This window comes from Canis aureus, chromosome 7 (assembly GCF_053574225.1).
Source record: "Canis aureus isolate CA01 chromosome 7, VMU_Caureus_v.1.0, whole genome shotgun sequence".
Lineage (NCBI taxonomy): Eukaryota > Metazoa > Chordata > Mammalia > Carnivora > Canidae > Canis > Canis aureus.
Genome location: NC_135617.1, coordinates 44707027 through 44718650, shown reverse-complemented (window position 1 = coordinate 44718650; position 11624 = coordinate 44707027). Strand labels below are relative to the sequence as shown.

General features: G+C 33.6%; 1 protein-coding gene across 1 annotated transcript in view; it reads right to left on the bottom strand.

The window, feature by feature from the left end:
- Window positions 1-11624, bottom strand: part of EYS (EGF-like photoreceptor maintenance factor) — a 1514868-nt gene that overhangs the window by 717073 nt on the left and 786171 nt on the right. Inside the window, exon 22 of the mRNA XM_077903501.1 lies at window positions 2396-2588. Coding sequence (XP_077759627.1) covers window positions 2396-2588 — 193 coding nt within the window. The remainder of the gene's footprint in view (window positions 1-2395; window positions 2589-11624) is intronic.

The window sequence follows — 11624 nt, the reverse complement described above, 5'->3', positions numbered from 1 at the left end:
TAGTCAAATAATCTATGACAAAAGAGGCAAGAATATACAATGGGAAAAAAACAATCTCTTCAAAGATGATATTGGTGTAAAAGTGGACAGCTACATTCAAAAAATGAAACCAGACCACTACCTTACACCATATAATAAATTTGAATCGACTAAAGACCTAAATGTAAAACCCAAAACCATTAAACTAGAAGAAAACATGTCAAACATAAGCTGTTTGACATCAACCTTAGCAATGTTTTTTTTGGACCAGACTCCTTAGGCAATGGCAATGAAAACTAAAATAAACAATGGTTATACACCACAACAAGAAACTTTTGCACAATGAAGGAAAAAATGATCAACAAAACAAAAAGACAACCTACTAAATGGGAGAAGATATTTGCAAATCACACATCTGATAAGGGGTTCATATCCAAAATACACAGAGATTTTCCAGAACTTAATATTAAGATAACAAACAACCTTATTAAAAAATGGGCAGAGGATGGGGTGCCTAGGTAGCGCAGTCAGTTAAATATTCGACTCTTGATCTCAGCTCAGGTCTTGATCTCAGGGCAGAGGACTCGAATAAACATTTTTTCAAATAAGACATATAGATGGCCAACGGGCACATGAAAAATAACTTAACAGCACTAATCACCACCACAGAAATGCAAGTCAAAACCACAATGAGATATCACCTCACATCTGTCAGACTGACTTACAAAAAGGCAACAAATAACAAGTGTTGGTGAGGTTGTGTAGGAAAGGGAACCTTTGTACACTGTTGGTAAGAATGCAAATTGGTGCAGCCACTATGGAAAACAATATGGAATTTCCTAAAAATATTAGAAATACCACACAATCAAGCAGTTCCACTTCAGGATATTTATCTGGAAAAAGTGAAAATACCAATTCAGAGATATATACACTTCTATGTTCATGGAAGCATTATATACAATAGCCAAAATATAGATGCAATCTAAATGTCCATGGATGGATGTATAAAGAAGATGTGATATAATATGCAATGGAATATTACTCAGCCATACAAAAGAATGAAATCTTGACATTTGTGAAAACATGGATGAACGTAAAGAGTATTATACTTAGTGAAATAAGTCAGAGAAAGACAAATGTATGATTTTATTTACATATGAAATCTAAAAACAAATGAACAAAGCAAACATACGCATAGATACAGGGAATAAACTTGGTTACCAGAGGAAGGAGGGCTGGGTGTAGAGGGCAATATAGATAAAGGGGATTAAGAAGTACACATTTCTGGTTATAAAATAAATAAGTCATGGGATATAATTTACAACATAGGGAATGTAGTCAGTAATATTGTAGCAATTTTGTATGGTAACAGTTGGTAACTAGACTTGTCATGGGATCATTTAATAATGTATAAAAATATCATATCTCAATGATATACATGTGAAAATAATAGGATTTGTATATCAATCATACTTCAATTATAAAGAAAAACAATTCATATTCTTTATTTTATATTTATATTTTTATATTTTATACTTATAAGGAATGAGCATTAACAGGGAGAAAAAGAGAATTGACATATTCCAAATCAAATGACTCCTTTCAATAATAAAGCATGAAAAAATTACATCTCTGCCATTGACAGGACCAATGAATATATATGATTTAGAAATACTAGAAATATCATTTAGTTTCAAAATAAATAAGCACAATATTACATATAACATTAGATGTCAACTTAAGTCTTAAAATAACACAAATAATGAAGGGAAAAATTGGGCAGATTACCTTTCTGCTTATAATATCCAATTGCCTTCAAAATATTTCTCCTAAAGAATATCTTGTTAATGGCTATAATTCTCATTCTTATTATCGTGATACTGACTATATAAAGAATGAATTTGGAATTTAACATATACAATTTGAAATATGTCATCATTTGATTTAGTAAATTAAATAAGACATATCGAAACATATTCAACATGTCAAAATACTTAACATAGGAAAAAATCCAGATTAAAAATTTTTCCAATAAATCGATAGGAATATAAACTTACATATAATGATTCAGACAATGTTAAAAAAAAGATATAAAGTAAGTAGTACAAGGTCTTTTAAAATAAATTTTACTGATGGCTAAAATCAGCTGGAAGTGGGGTCCAGTTATCTACCAAAATTTACATAGCATAATAAAGATATTAATTAGTATTTTTTGCAGTGTTTCAGAAAGCATAAGCATTTCTTAAGCCAAAACTGAAAACATGAAGCATAACCAACAAAAATTCTAAAACAGTTTTACACCCCTGAAAAATCATATATACAGGAAAACAAAGATTTGAAATAAGTCAGAAAATATGTTTCAATATACAACTATATCAAATTCAATATTCTCCATATCTTACTCTCATCTACTTACCTGGATCAATTGGGTAAGTATTCATTATGGTCCATAGTCTTGTGGCCCTTGCTGATGGAAAGCTACTGATTGAAGTGTCAGATGCAGGTACTGTATGAGTTTGTGTAGAAATGACATCTGTTCTTTGAGAGATGGGAGGTAAATGGGTAATTCTCCCTCTTTCATCACCACAGAAAAGCCCAGTGGAGCACGTCTGCAAATGATAATTATCATAATTAAGCTCACAGTTTCTTTGTCCCCGAGAGAGAACTTTTTAAGTTAGTTTTGAGGTTTTTTTCATAGTCACATTAGATAGCTCAAATCATAGTTCTATTTTGCTTGGAAATAAAATCTCTACAGTAAATTTTATCTGTATTTAAAAATTAATCTAATCCTTCAAATTTTGGATATACTCAATTGAATGCCTAAATTTATTCTTAAATCCTTTAATTTTAAGCCAAAATACTACTTTACATTTCTTTTGAGGATATTTTTTTTCCAATGAAAAATTTGTACTGTATGGTAGTCAATATGGATCTAAAAGCTTCATTACAAATTATAAACTTTCTGTTCTAAATGTCATATTTAGTTGGAAACTAATATAAAATGCAGTGTATGCAACAGAATTTGAAAACATTCTCTTGTGATGTTTGAATCATTTTAATTTGTATTGGCTTATAAAGCAATGATCCTTATATGGTTTAGTTTTATGTGAATAGCCTATTTCTGCCATACACTTATAAGATAATGTCTGCATAAAGAAATTGTTTTTAGCTTATATGGAAGAGAATTGTGATGCTTATATAAATAAATGCAAAATGTATCAGGGGATTCTCCTTTAAATGTAGAATTATGGCAGCTCGGGTGGCTCAGCAGTTTAGCGCCGCCTTTAGCCCAAGGCCTGATCCTGGAGACCTGAGATAGAGTCCCACGTCGGGCTCTCTGTATGGAGCCTGCTTCTCCCTCTGCCTGTGTCTCCCTCTCTCTCTCTCTCAATCTCTCTCTCTGTGTGTGTGTGTGTGTCTCCCATGAGTAAATAAATAAAATCTTTAAAAAAAGAAAAAAGAAAAAAAAAGAAACATAAATAAATAAATAAAGAAAGAAAGAAAGAAAGAATTAAAACCTAATTGTACTTTTTGTAGATTTGGAACTTTATGAAAATACAATTCAGATATTATTTAAAAATGGTTATGCATGCCTATTTCCTAATACTAAGGACTTATTCAAAAGGTATCCCTACTTCACTGTACTAGTGTTTGTCCAAGACTGTATCTAATTTACACAAAATGTAAATTTTGCTTTAGATATCTTTTTGTCACTTGTTTCAGTTGTAAATTCTGTATTCACTTTAACCCAACACCTGAAGGTATTTATAAAGTCAGAGGATTCTTGATGTTATATAACTGCTATAAAAATATAACATATAGAAAAGAGTAAAAAAGTGAAGCTAGAAGTGATAGAAGAAACAGCAAGAAGAAACATGTTCTATGATTCCACATATTAAGGACCAAGAGAGGGATCCCTGGGTGGCTCAGTGGTTTAGTACCTGCCTTCTGCCCAGGGTGTGATCCTGGAGACCTGGGATCGAGTTCCATGTCAGGCAACCTGCATGGAGTCTGCTTCTCCCTCTGCCTGTGTCTCTGCCCCCCCCCGCCCCGTCCCCGCCTCTCATGAATGAATAAATAAAATCTTAAAAAAAAAAAAAAGGACCAAGAGATATGTCCTTTTCTCCACTCAAGGGTAAGCAGCAAACCTTGGTAAGAATTCACAGATTAGTGAAAATGTACAGAAAACTAAGATAGAGAACAGAATGCCAATATGCTACTTTATGGTAAAAATGTAGCTATTATACATCTCATAAATATTTGCATGGTCAACATTTTCCTTCTAAATAACAACCAGAAGTCATTATTAACTAGTCTGAGAAATCACCACCACAAGGTTAGAGAATCCTCAAATGCCCCATGAATAACAAGTTTTCTTCATGACAGCATTGTTACACAAGAATCAGAGATTTCCTTGATGTACATTAGTTTAGAACATGTAAAACAAGGTGATTCAAATGTTTAATGATGTAAGGCAAAGATATTACCATAAGAAATATCTGGAATACTTGATATTCATTGACTAACTATACTTAGACAGCTTTACATTGGCACTGCTAATATTTGTCTCTACGATTCTGATATGTTCTCTAATGTTGTCAACTCTTTTATCATTAAATACGTTAATACATTCATTCTTCCAGGTGACACTAAAGTCTAGCAGCTAGGAAGCCATACTTTCTCACATCTTTAATGTCTAGGCTCACATCCATCATGTGCTGTTCTCAGAGTTTAAGTCTTAAAGGTGAATTTATTTTCCTAATTCAGAGTTTGATAGGAAACATCTTGGTATATTCCCAAGTACCAACAATTAAAATCATAAAACTTTCTTAAAAATTAAATGCTCTTCCAAATAAATTTTAATATTTTGTTTGACCTCTCCCCCAACTGTCTTCTACATGTGTGTTGCACGCACCACACACACACACACACACACACACAATTTATCCTAGAGAAACTTCTTTATTTTCCTTAGTTAAATTCTAAACCACATGATAAAGCTTACTACATGTTTACTAAACCTATTTCTTCTTCCTCTTGGACTACATGTCTTAGTCATTCCTGTGTTTATGTGTGACCATGTGATTTATTTCTAACCAAAGAAATGCAAATGGTCATGAATTGTGCCACTCTCAGACTGATCCACAAAGAGTTTGCTATGTATGAACTTCCAGTCTCTTCCTCTATGTTGTGACTTTGAAAAACACATGATAATGAGGGGGCAGCCACAAAAGGAAGTTAACCCAGATCCAGGGATCTCTCTTTGAAAGACAATATTTGAAATCAGAAACACTCACTTGGACTTCATATGAATGAAAAATAAATTTAATCTAGAATAATTTTAGAGTTTATTGTCATACCAACCAGCATTGCCTTAGTAAGCAATCAATCTTTCCCTCATTTGGTAATTCTGGTAATATTTTTTGTTAGTTACAAGAAAATTAAACCAAACAAAATACCTCATAAATGGTTGTACATTCCTTTTTCCATAACTACTTGATTGCACTGACAGATATAAAGATTCCAAATATTTAGCTTTAATTCAGTAAACCTTAATTTTGTATATTTCCTCCCTAACCTCACAGTTTACTTATTTTGCCAATACATCTCTCATTCACTCACCATTCATTTGTCAAATATGTATTGAGTACTTATGAATAGCATAATGACTTACTTGCTGATATTCATTGAAATGTAATATGCACCAAGATGAAGATAGTCATTTCTATTTTTTCTTTCGGAATCTGTATTTGAGGAGTACAATGCAGATAAAATCTTTTGAATGAGAGCTTTATGAGAATAGGTCATCCACTTCCCATGGACAATGTGTAAGCTTCTATGTCTTTACTCAAAGATTTATTGATCAATTACTAAGTGTCAGTGATTGTTGCAAGTGCTAGGAATAAAATAATGAACAAGATAGGCAAGGTTTCTCCCATTATATAGCTTGTATTTTAGTAAAAGGATCAGAATTAATTAATACCAATTAGTAATAAGTGACTTAAAGACAACATTTTGCAAGATAAGTAAAAGGAAACAGAGGGAGGACTCTTTTAGACAAAGTTACCAGGGATGTCTTCTCCGATCAGGGATCTGAATTAATGTGATCCCTGATCTAAGAAAAGAGCATCCAAGGCAAACAGAATGGTGGTACAAGGCCCTGAGGCAGGAACATGCTTTGTATGTTTGAAAAATAGCAAGGTGGGCAGTGTGAAAAAAGAGATTAATGGAAGGCCACCAGTGGATGGAAGTGAGGTCACAAACATAGGCAGGAATGAGATCATGTAAGATACTTTGTTATTGAATTTGGAATTAATTCTCAGAGCAGTGGGAAGCCATGGAATATTTGACAGAGTAAAAATATGAAATGGTTTGATTTATATTATGAAAGGATTAAGTTAATGTCATGTAGATAGTAGACTTTTAAGGGAGTTTGGAGCACAGGAAAGAATGGAAGCTAGGATACCAGTTGGAAGCCAGCAGTAGTCTAGGCAAGAAATAAAATATATTGGCCTGGAGTACAAATGGTGGATATTGTGACTATAGGTTATTTTCAGGATATATTTGGAAAGCAGAGCCTATAATATATGCTGATAGATTAAATGTTTGGAGTGGAAAAAGAAAGTGTGATTAATGATTCCTAATTTTTTTTAAGATTTATTTTTAATTTTATTTATTCATGAGAAACAGAGAGAGGCAGAAACACAGGCAGAGGGAGAATCAGGCTCCATGCAGGGAGCCCGATGTGGGACTTGATCCCAGGTCTCCAGGATCACGTCCTGGACTGAAGGTGGTGCTAAACCGCTGAGTCACCAGGCTGCCCCCTAAGTTTTTATTTCTATCAGTGGGGTGAATAGTGGTGCCAGTTACTAATTTGAATAACACTGGTGAAAACCAGTTAGGAATCCGAGGTAGATCAAGATTTTTTAAAGTACTTTAAACTTGATAAGCTTATTAGCTATCCAAATATGAATATAGAGTAGAAAAATGGAAATATGAATATCTTCTGAGGCATAATTACCCTGAAATCATTTCAATTAAGTAAGAAATTATTATTTAAAGGAAACTAGTATTATCTCATAGTCCTTTCTAATTCTCCAGTTGCACAGCTAAAAAAAATGGCAAAGCCTAGACTCATATATAGGCCTTGAAGCTCCAGAATCTATACTCAACAGTCACTATGCCTCCAGCTACATCTTCAACATTTGTTATAAACAATTCTACCCTCTAGTTGATTGTTTTAGATAATAAAATTAAAACATTCTTCTACTCTACCAGCCTAATGAACATCACTGTCAATTAAATTTAATGATGACTAACAATGTGTTAAGATCCAGGCAAAACAACATTTATTCTTGAAATGAACTTACAACCCAATTGATTATTATTTCTTATTCTATTGACAGTATTTATATTTGAAGACATAATGTGCTTCATCCTCATATTCTACTTGAAGTGATGAGTAGGTAATACAGCAAAGAAAAAAAGAATCCCAGTGGTAATGATCAGTTTCATATCAATCTAATTCTATGTTTTTTTCTACTTTCCTCAGAACTGATAGGCCAAATTTACTCTTTAAAGTTTCACTAAAGTGGGATCCCTGGGTGGCGCAGCGGTTTGGCGCCTGCCTTTGGCCCAGGGCGCAATCCTGGAGACCCAGGATCGAATCCCACATCGGGCTCCCGGTGCATGGAGCCTGCTTCTTCCTCTGCCTGTGTCTCTGCCTCTCTCTCTCTCTCTGTGACTATCATAAATTTAAAAAATAAATAAATAAAAAATAAAGTTTACTAAAGTAATTGACAGCTTGAATTTTTCCAACACTATCAAAATATACATTATTAATATACTTCATTGTTTATATAGCAAACTACATAATTTGTGGAAACCAGTGTAAATGAAAACATAGAGCCTCCTATTGAAAAATGATTTTTTAAAAGATTTTATTCATTTATTTTGAGGGAGAGAGAGAGGGAGTGAGGAGAGAGAGAGAGAGAAGAAGAAGAAGAAGAAGAAGAAGAAGAAGAAGAAGAAGAAGAAGAAGAAGAAAGAAGAAAGAAGAAAGAAGAAAGAAGAAAGAAGAAAGAAGAAAGAAGAAGAAAGAAGAAAGAAGGGGCATGGATAGAAGCAGAGGCAGAGAGAGAAGCAGACTCCGCACTGAATGGGGCTTGATCCCAGGATCCCAGGGCCATGACCTGAGCCAAAGGCATAAGCTGAATCAACTGAGCCACCCAGGTGCTTCCAAAAAAGGTTAATTAAGTCAACAACAGCAGGATATTAAAGTAAGTATTGTATGTGGGGGGGGGGGGGGAGTATCTTCTAATGGGTAGGGTCTTGTGCAAGTCACATATCCATGATGTTTGCTGGTTTATAATATGAATTTTGCCAGATTATATAAGTGGATTTATCTACCTGCAGCTGGAGACTCATTGAAAATTTGCTCAAGGTGATATTTGCCTTTTTAGATTGAAGTATCTTTTTGATAATTGGAAGAAACAGTTCAGATGACTGTTAATGCTAAATTCATGACATGGTGCTCCTTGTAGAATTTAAAGGAAACATCAGGCAGAGCAACCAATATAAAACAACTAAGCAAAATTCATTTCTAATTGGTATAGGCTTAGTTACCTCATCAATTACAGTTCTAAGAAGCAATAAATTCTTCCTAGTTTCATATAGACTGAAGCTTTAGATTATTCTAATTGGAAGTATCATGTTTCATTAGGAAAGTTTCACTAAACTGAAGTTCTTTTTAAATAATTTCTGCTTTCTGGCAAACTTTTGCACCATTTACATAATTTCCAATTCTATGAAAATTTTACTACATAAAATCTACTGCAAGAAATTCTCAGGTCTCATGTTACAAATCAATGTCCAGTCACAAAACCAATAACCAATAATTTACATCTAGTTAGCATACTCTCATAACTTGTTTGTTAGATAAAGAAAAAAAAAAAAAAACCTTCCAAGTTGCTGATTCATTGTTGTTATCTTATTAAGAATATTTGGCAGAATTCTGTCTGTGGTTCTCAAACTGGATTAAGAGATGAAAGGTAAAGTAAGTGTCAATATGAATGTGAGAATAATATTTGCAGATAGATTCATTTACCCACAAAATAATAAAAGAATCTATATCAATGATTGGAGATCAAATATTAAGAACGCTGACATAAATTATATAATATTGAGATACTTTGTGCCATCAAATTGGACTAAATAAATATTTCTAGTTTTTCTAGAATTTCCTATATAATATCAATATATGGAGTCCATACCAATAATTAGAATTGTTTTTTGTATGACCATTCGTACACCAATTTGACTTGTATGTCTTATCAGCATTCTAAATGTGCCTCTGACCACTCTCCACTGAACATCCTATGACTGAGACATAGTTATATAGTCGGTGGTCAGTAAGCATTTGTGGGGAAAAAAAATAAAATACCTTTGAAAATGCATTTTATCTAGATACTTCCCCATTTCCTTTTTCCTATGAACATAAAACTCCATGTTCTTAAAAAAAAAAATCACGTAAGAAATTAGGATTTTGGAATAGTAGTCTGATGAAATATCCCTGGGATTTCCAAACCCTGAAGACTATGGATGGTCTACATGACCAGAACTTTACACAGACTTAGTATTAACCTTGTCAACTAAAAAGTATGTAGTCTAAGCACTCAGTTTCCAAAAATAAAGTCTCTTCATGTAGTATTCTAAATATGACCGGCTCCCTCCAGTGGTGATCATCTAAACTGTTCCCTGGAGGCTAGGTCCGTGGTCAGACCTGATCTAACCGTGTCCTCTGTACAGAACTCATTTGAATGGATGCACATAGATAACTCTACAGATGGTATAAATTATCCCTCTGCCTGGGCTGTGCGTGCACTAATGCTAGCTGGATACTAGTGCTTATTATCTATCTCAAACATCTATGAAAAATGCGGCAGGCTTTCAAGAAACACACAGCACTAGAGTTATTTTCTTCCTGCATGATGACTTGACAGAAAATGACAGGAATTCCCACTTCCTCATTGTGCACTTATTTCTCTTCTTCCTTCTTTTAGGTGAAAATTGTGGCTGGGTTGGCTACCTATTCCTTGAATTTGATGCATCAAGTTTTTCTCTTTTCTTTTCTTTTCTTTTCTTTTCTTTTCTTTTCTTTTCTTTTCTTTTCTTTTCTTTTCTTTTTTTCTTTCTTTCTTTCTTTCTTTCTTTCTTTCTTTCTTTCTTTCTTTCTTTCTTTCTTTTTCTTTCTTCTTCTTCCTTCCTTCCTTCCTTCCTTCCTTCCTTCCTTCCTTCCTTCCTTTCTCATCAACATCTTCAACACCTCTCTCTCTCTCTCAAATCTTAACTAATACATCCAGAATGGCTTCTGAGTATCCTTCCTGGAACTCTGCAATATGGTCCTCTTTTTTATATTAAATTCTAGGTTATCCAAAATATCCTTTTGTGAATATTTTAAGTGTCCATTTCTATAGGAGGTTTATGATGAAGATTTCTGTTTGCAGCGTGTGGCTTAAAGCCCTTCAAAAACCTTTTTAATGTGTTGGTCAGTTGTTGTTCAAATCACCTACTTTTCTTTCTCTCAAATAAGGTTAATGATTAAAAATAAAATCCTAGACCATGAACAAAACCTATGAATCCATAATTCAGAAAGCCATGTAAAGTCTGAAGAACACTGAGAATTTGTAGACTTTTCATCTAAGTAGAAACACAGTAGCCCTTCATTTAAGTTTTATGATGTAAGATAAGCACTTTTGCAATGTCTGATAATGAAACCTCTACTTTCTTGAAGTGAGGTCTCTGCTTGTTTAGAAGATAACTTTATTTTCTCTCATTGAATTTGGCTACCAGATCTTCAGGGGATTTGCTTCAGTGGAATTTTATCTGAAAATACAGGTTCATTGCTTTTCTATACAATTCTAATCTTCAGGGACAATTTCTATAGGAAGTAATGAATAAAGGGATAAAGTTCCTGAGGACTCTACTGAATCAGATATTTTCCTTGACCAGGCCATTGGAAGACATTCAAGAAAGATAAGTAGAAAGTACAGCTCAGAGGAGAAGTCAAGATTAATACTTGACTAAACAAATGTTCAGGCAACAGGTATTATTGCAGAAAGTTGATGAGGCAAGAAGTTAAAAAACACTGTTTTAGAGGCAAACCCTCACTGTTTTTAGAGGCACTGTATTTACAAACTACAGAATATGTGCCAGAGTTATTTTTTATTTATTATTTTATTATTATTTTTAAAATTATTTTATTTGAGAGAAATAAAGCATGAGCAGATGGTAGGGGCGGGGTTGAGGAACAGAAGGAGAAACAGACTCCTTGCTGAGCAAGGAGTCCAAAGCAGGGCTGATCCTAGGATCCTGGAGGATCATGACCTGGGCCAAGGATAGACAAGTCTACTGAGTCACTCAGGCCCCTCTAGAGTTATCTTTTAAGATAAGAGTCTGACCAGGACATTCTTAGCTTAAAAAATTGTCAGTAGGTTACTACTTTCCTAGGAAAAAGTAAAAACGATTTAGCCAAGCACACACAGCCACTGGTAATTTCTAAAAATATATTCTTATCTCTTATACCTTTTTTTTTTTCAATTACTAGTTCACATATATTGTTTTCCTTCCTGATTCCCACTACTGCT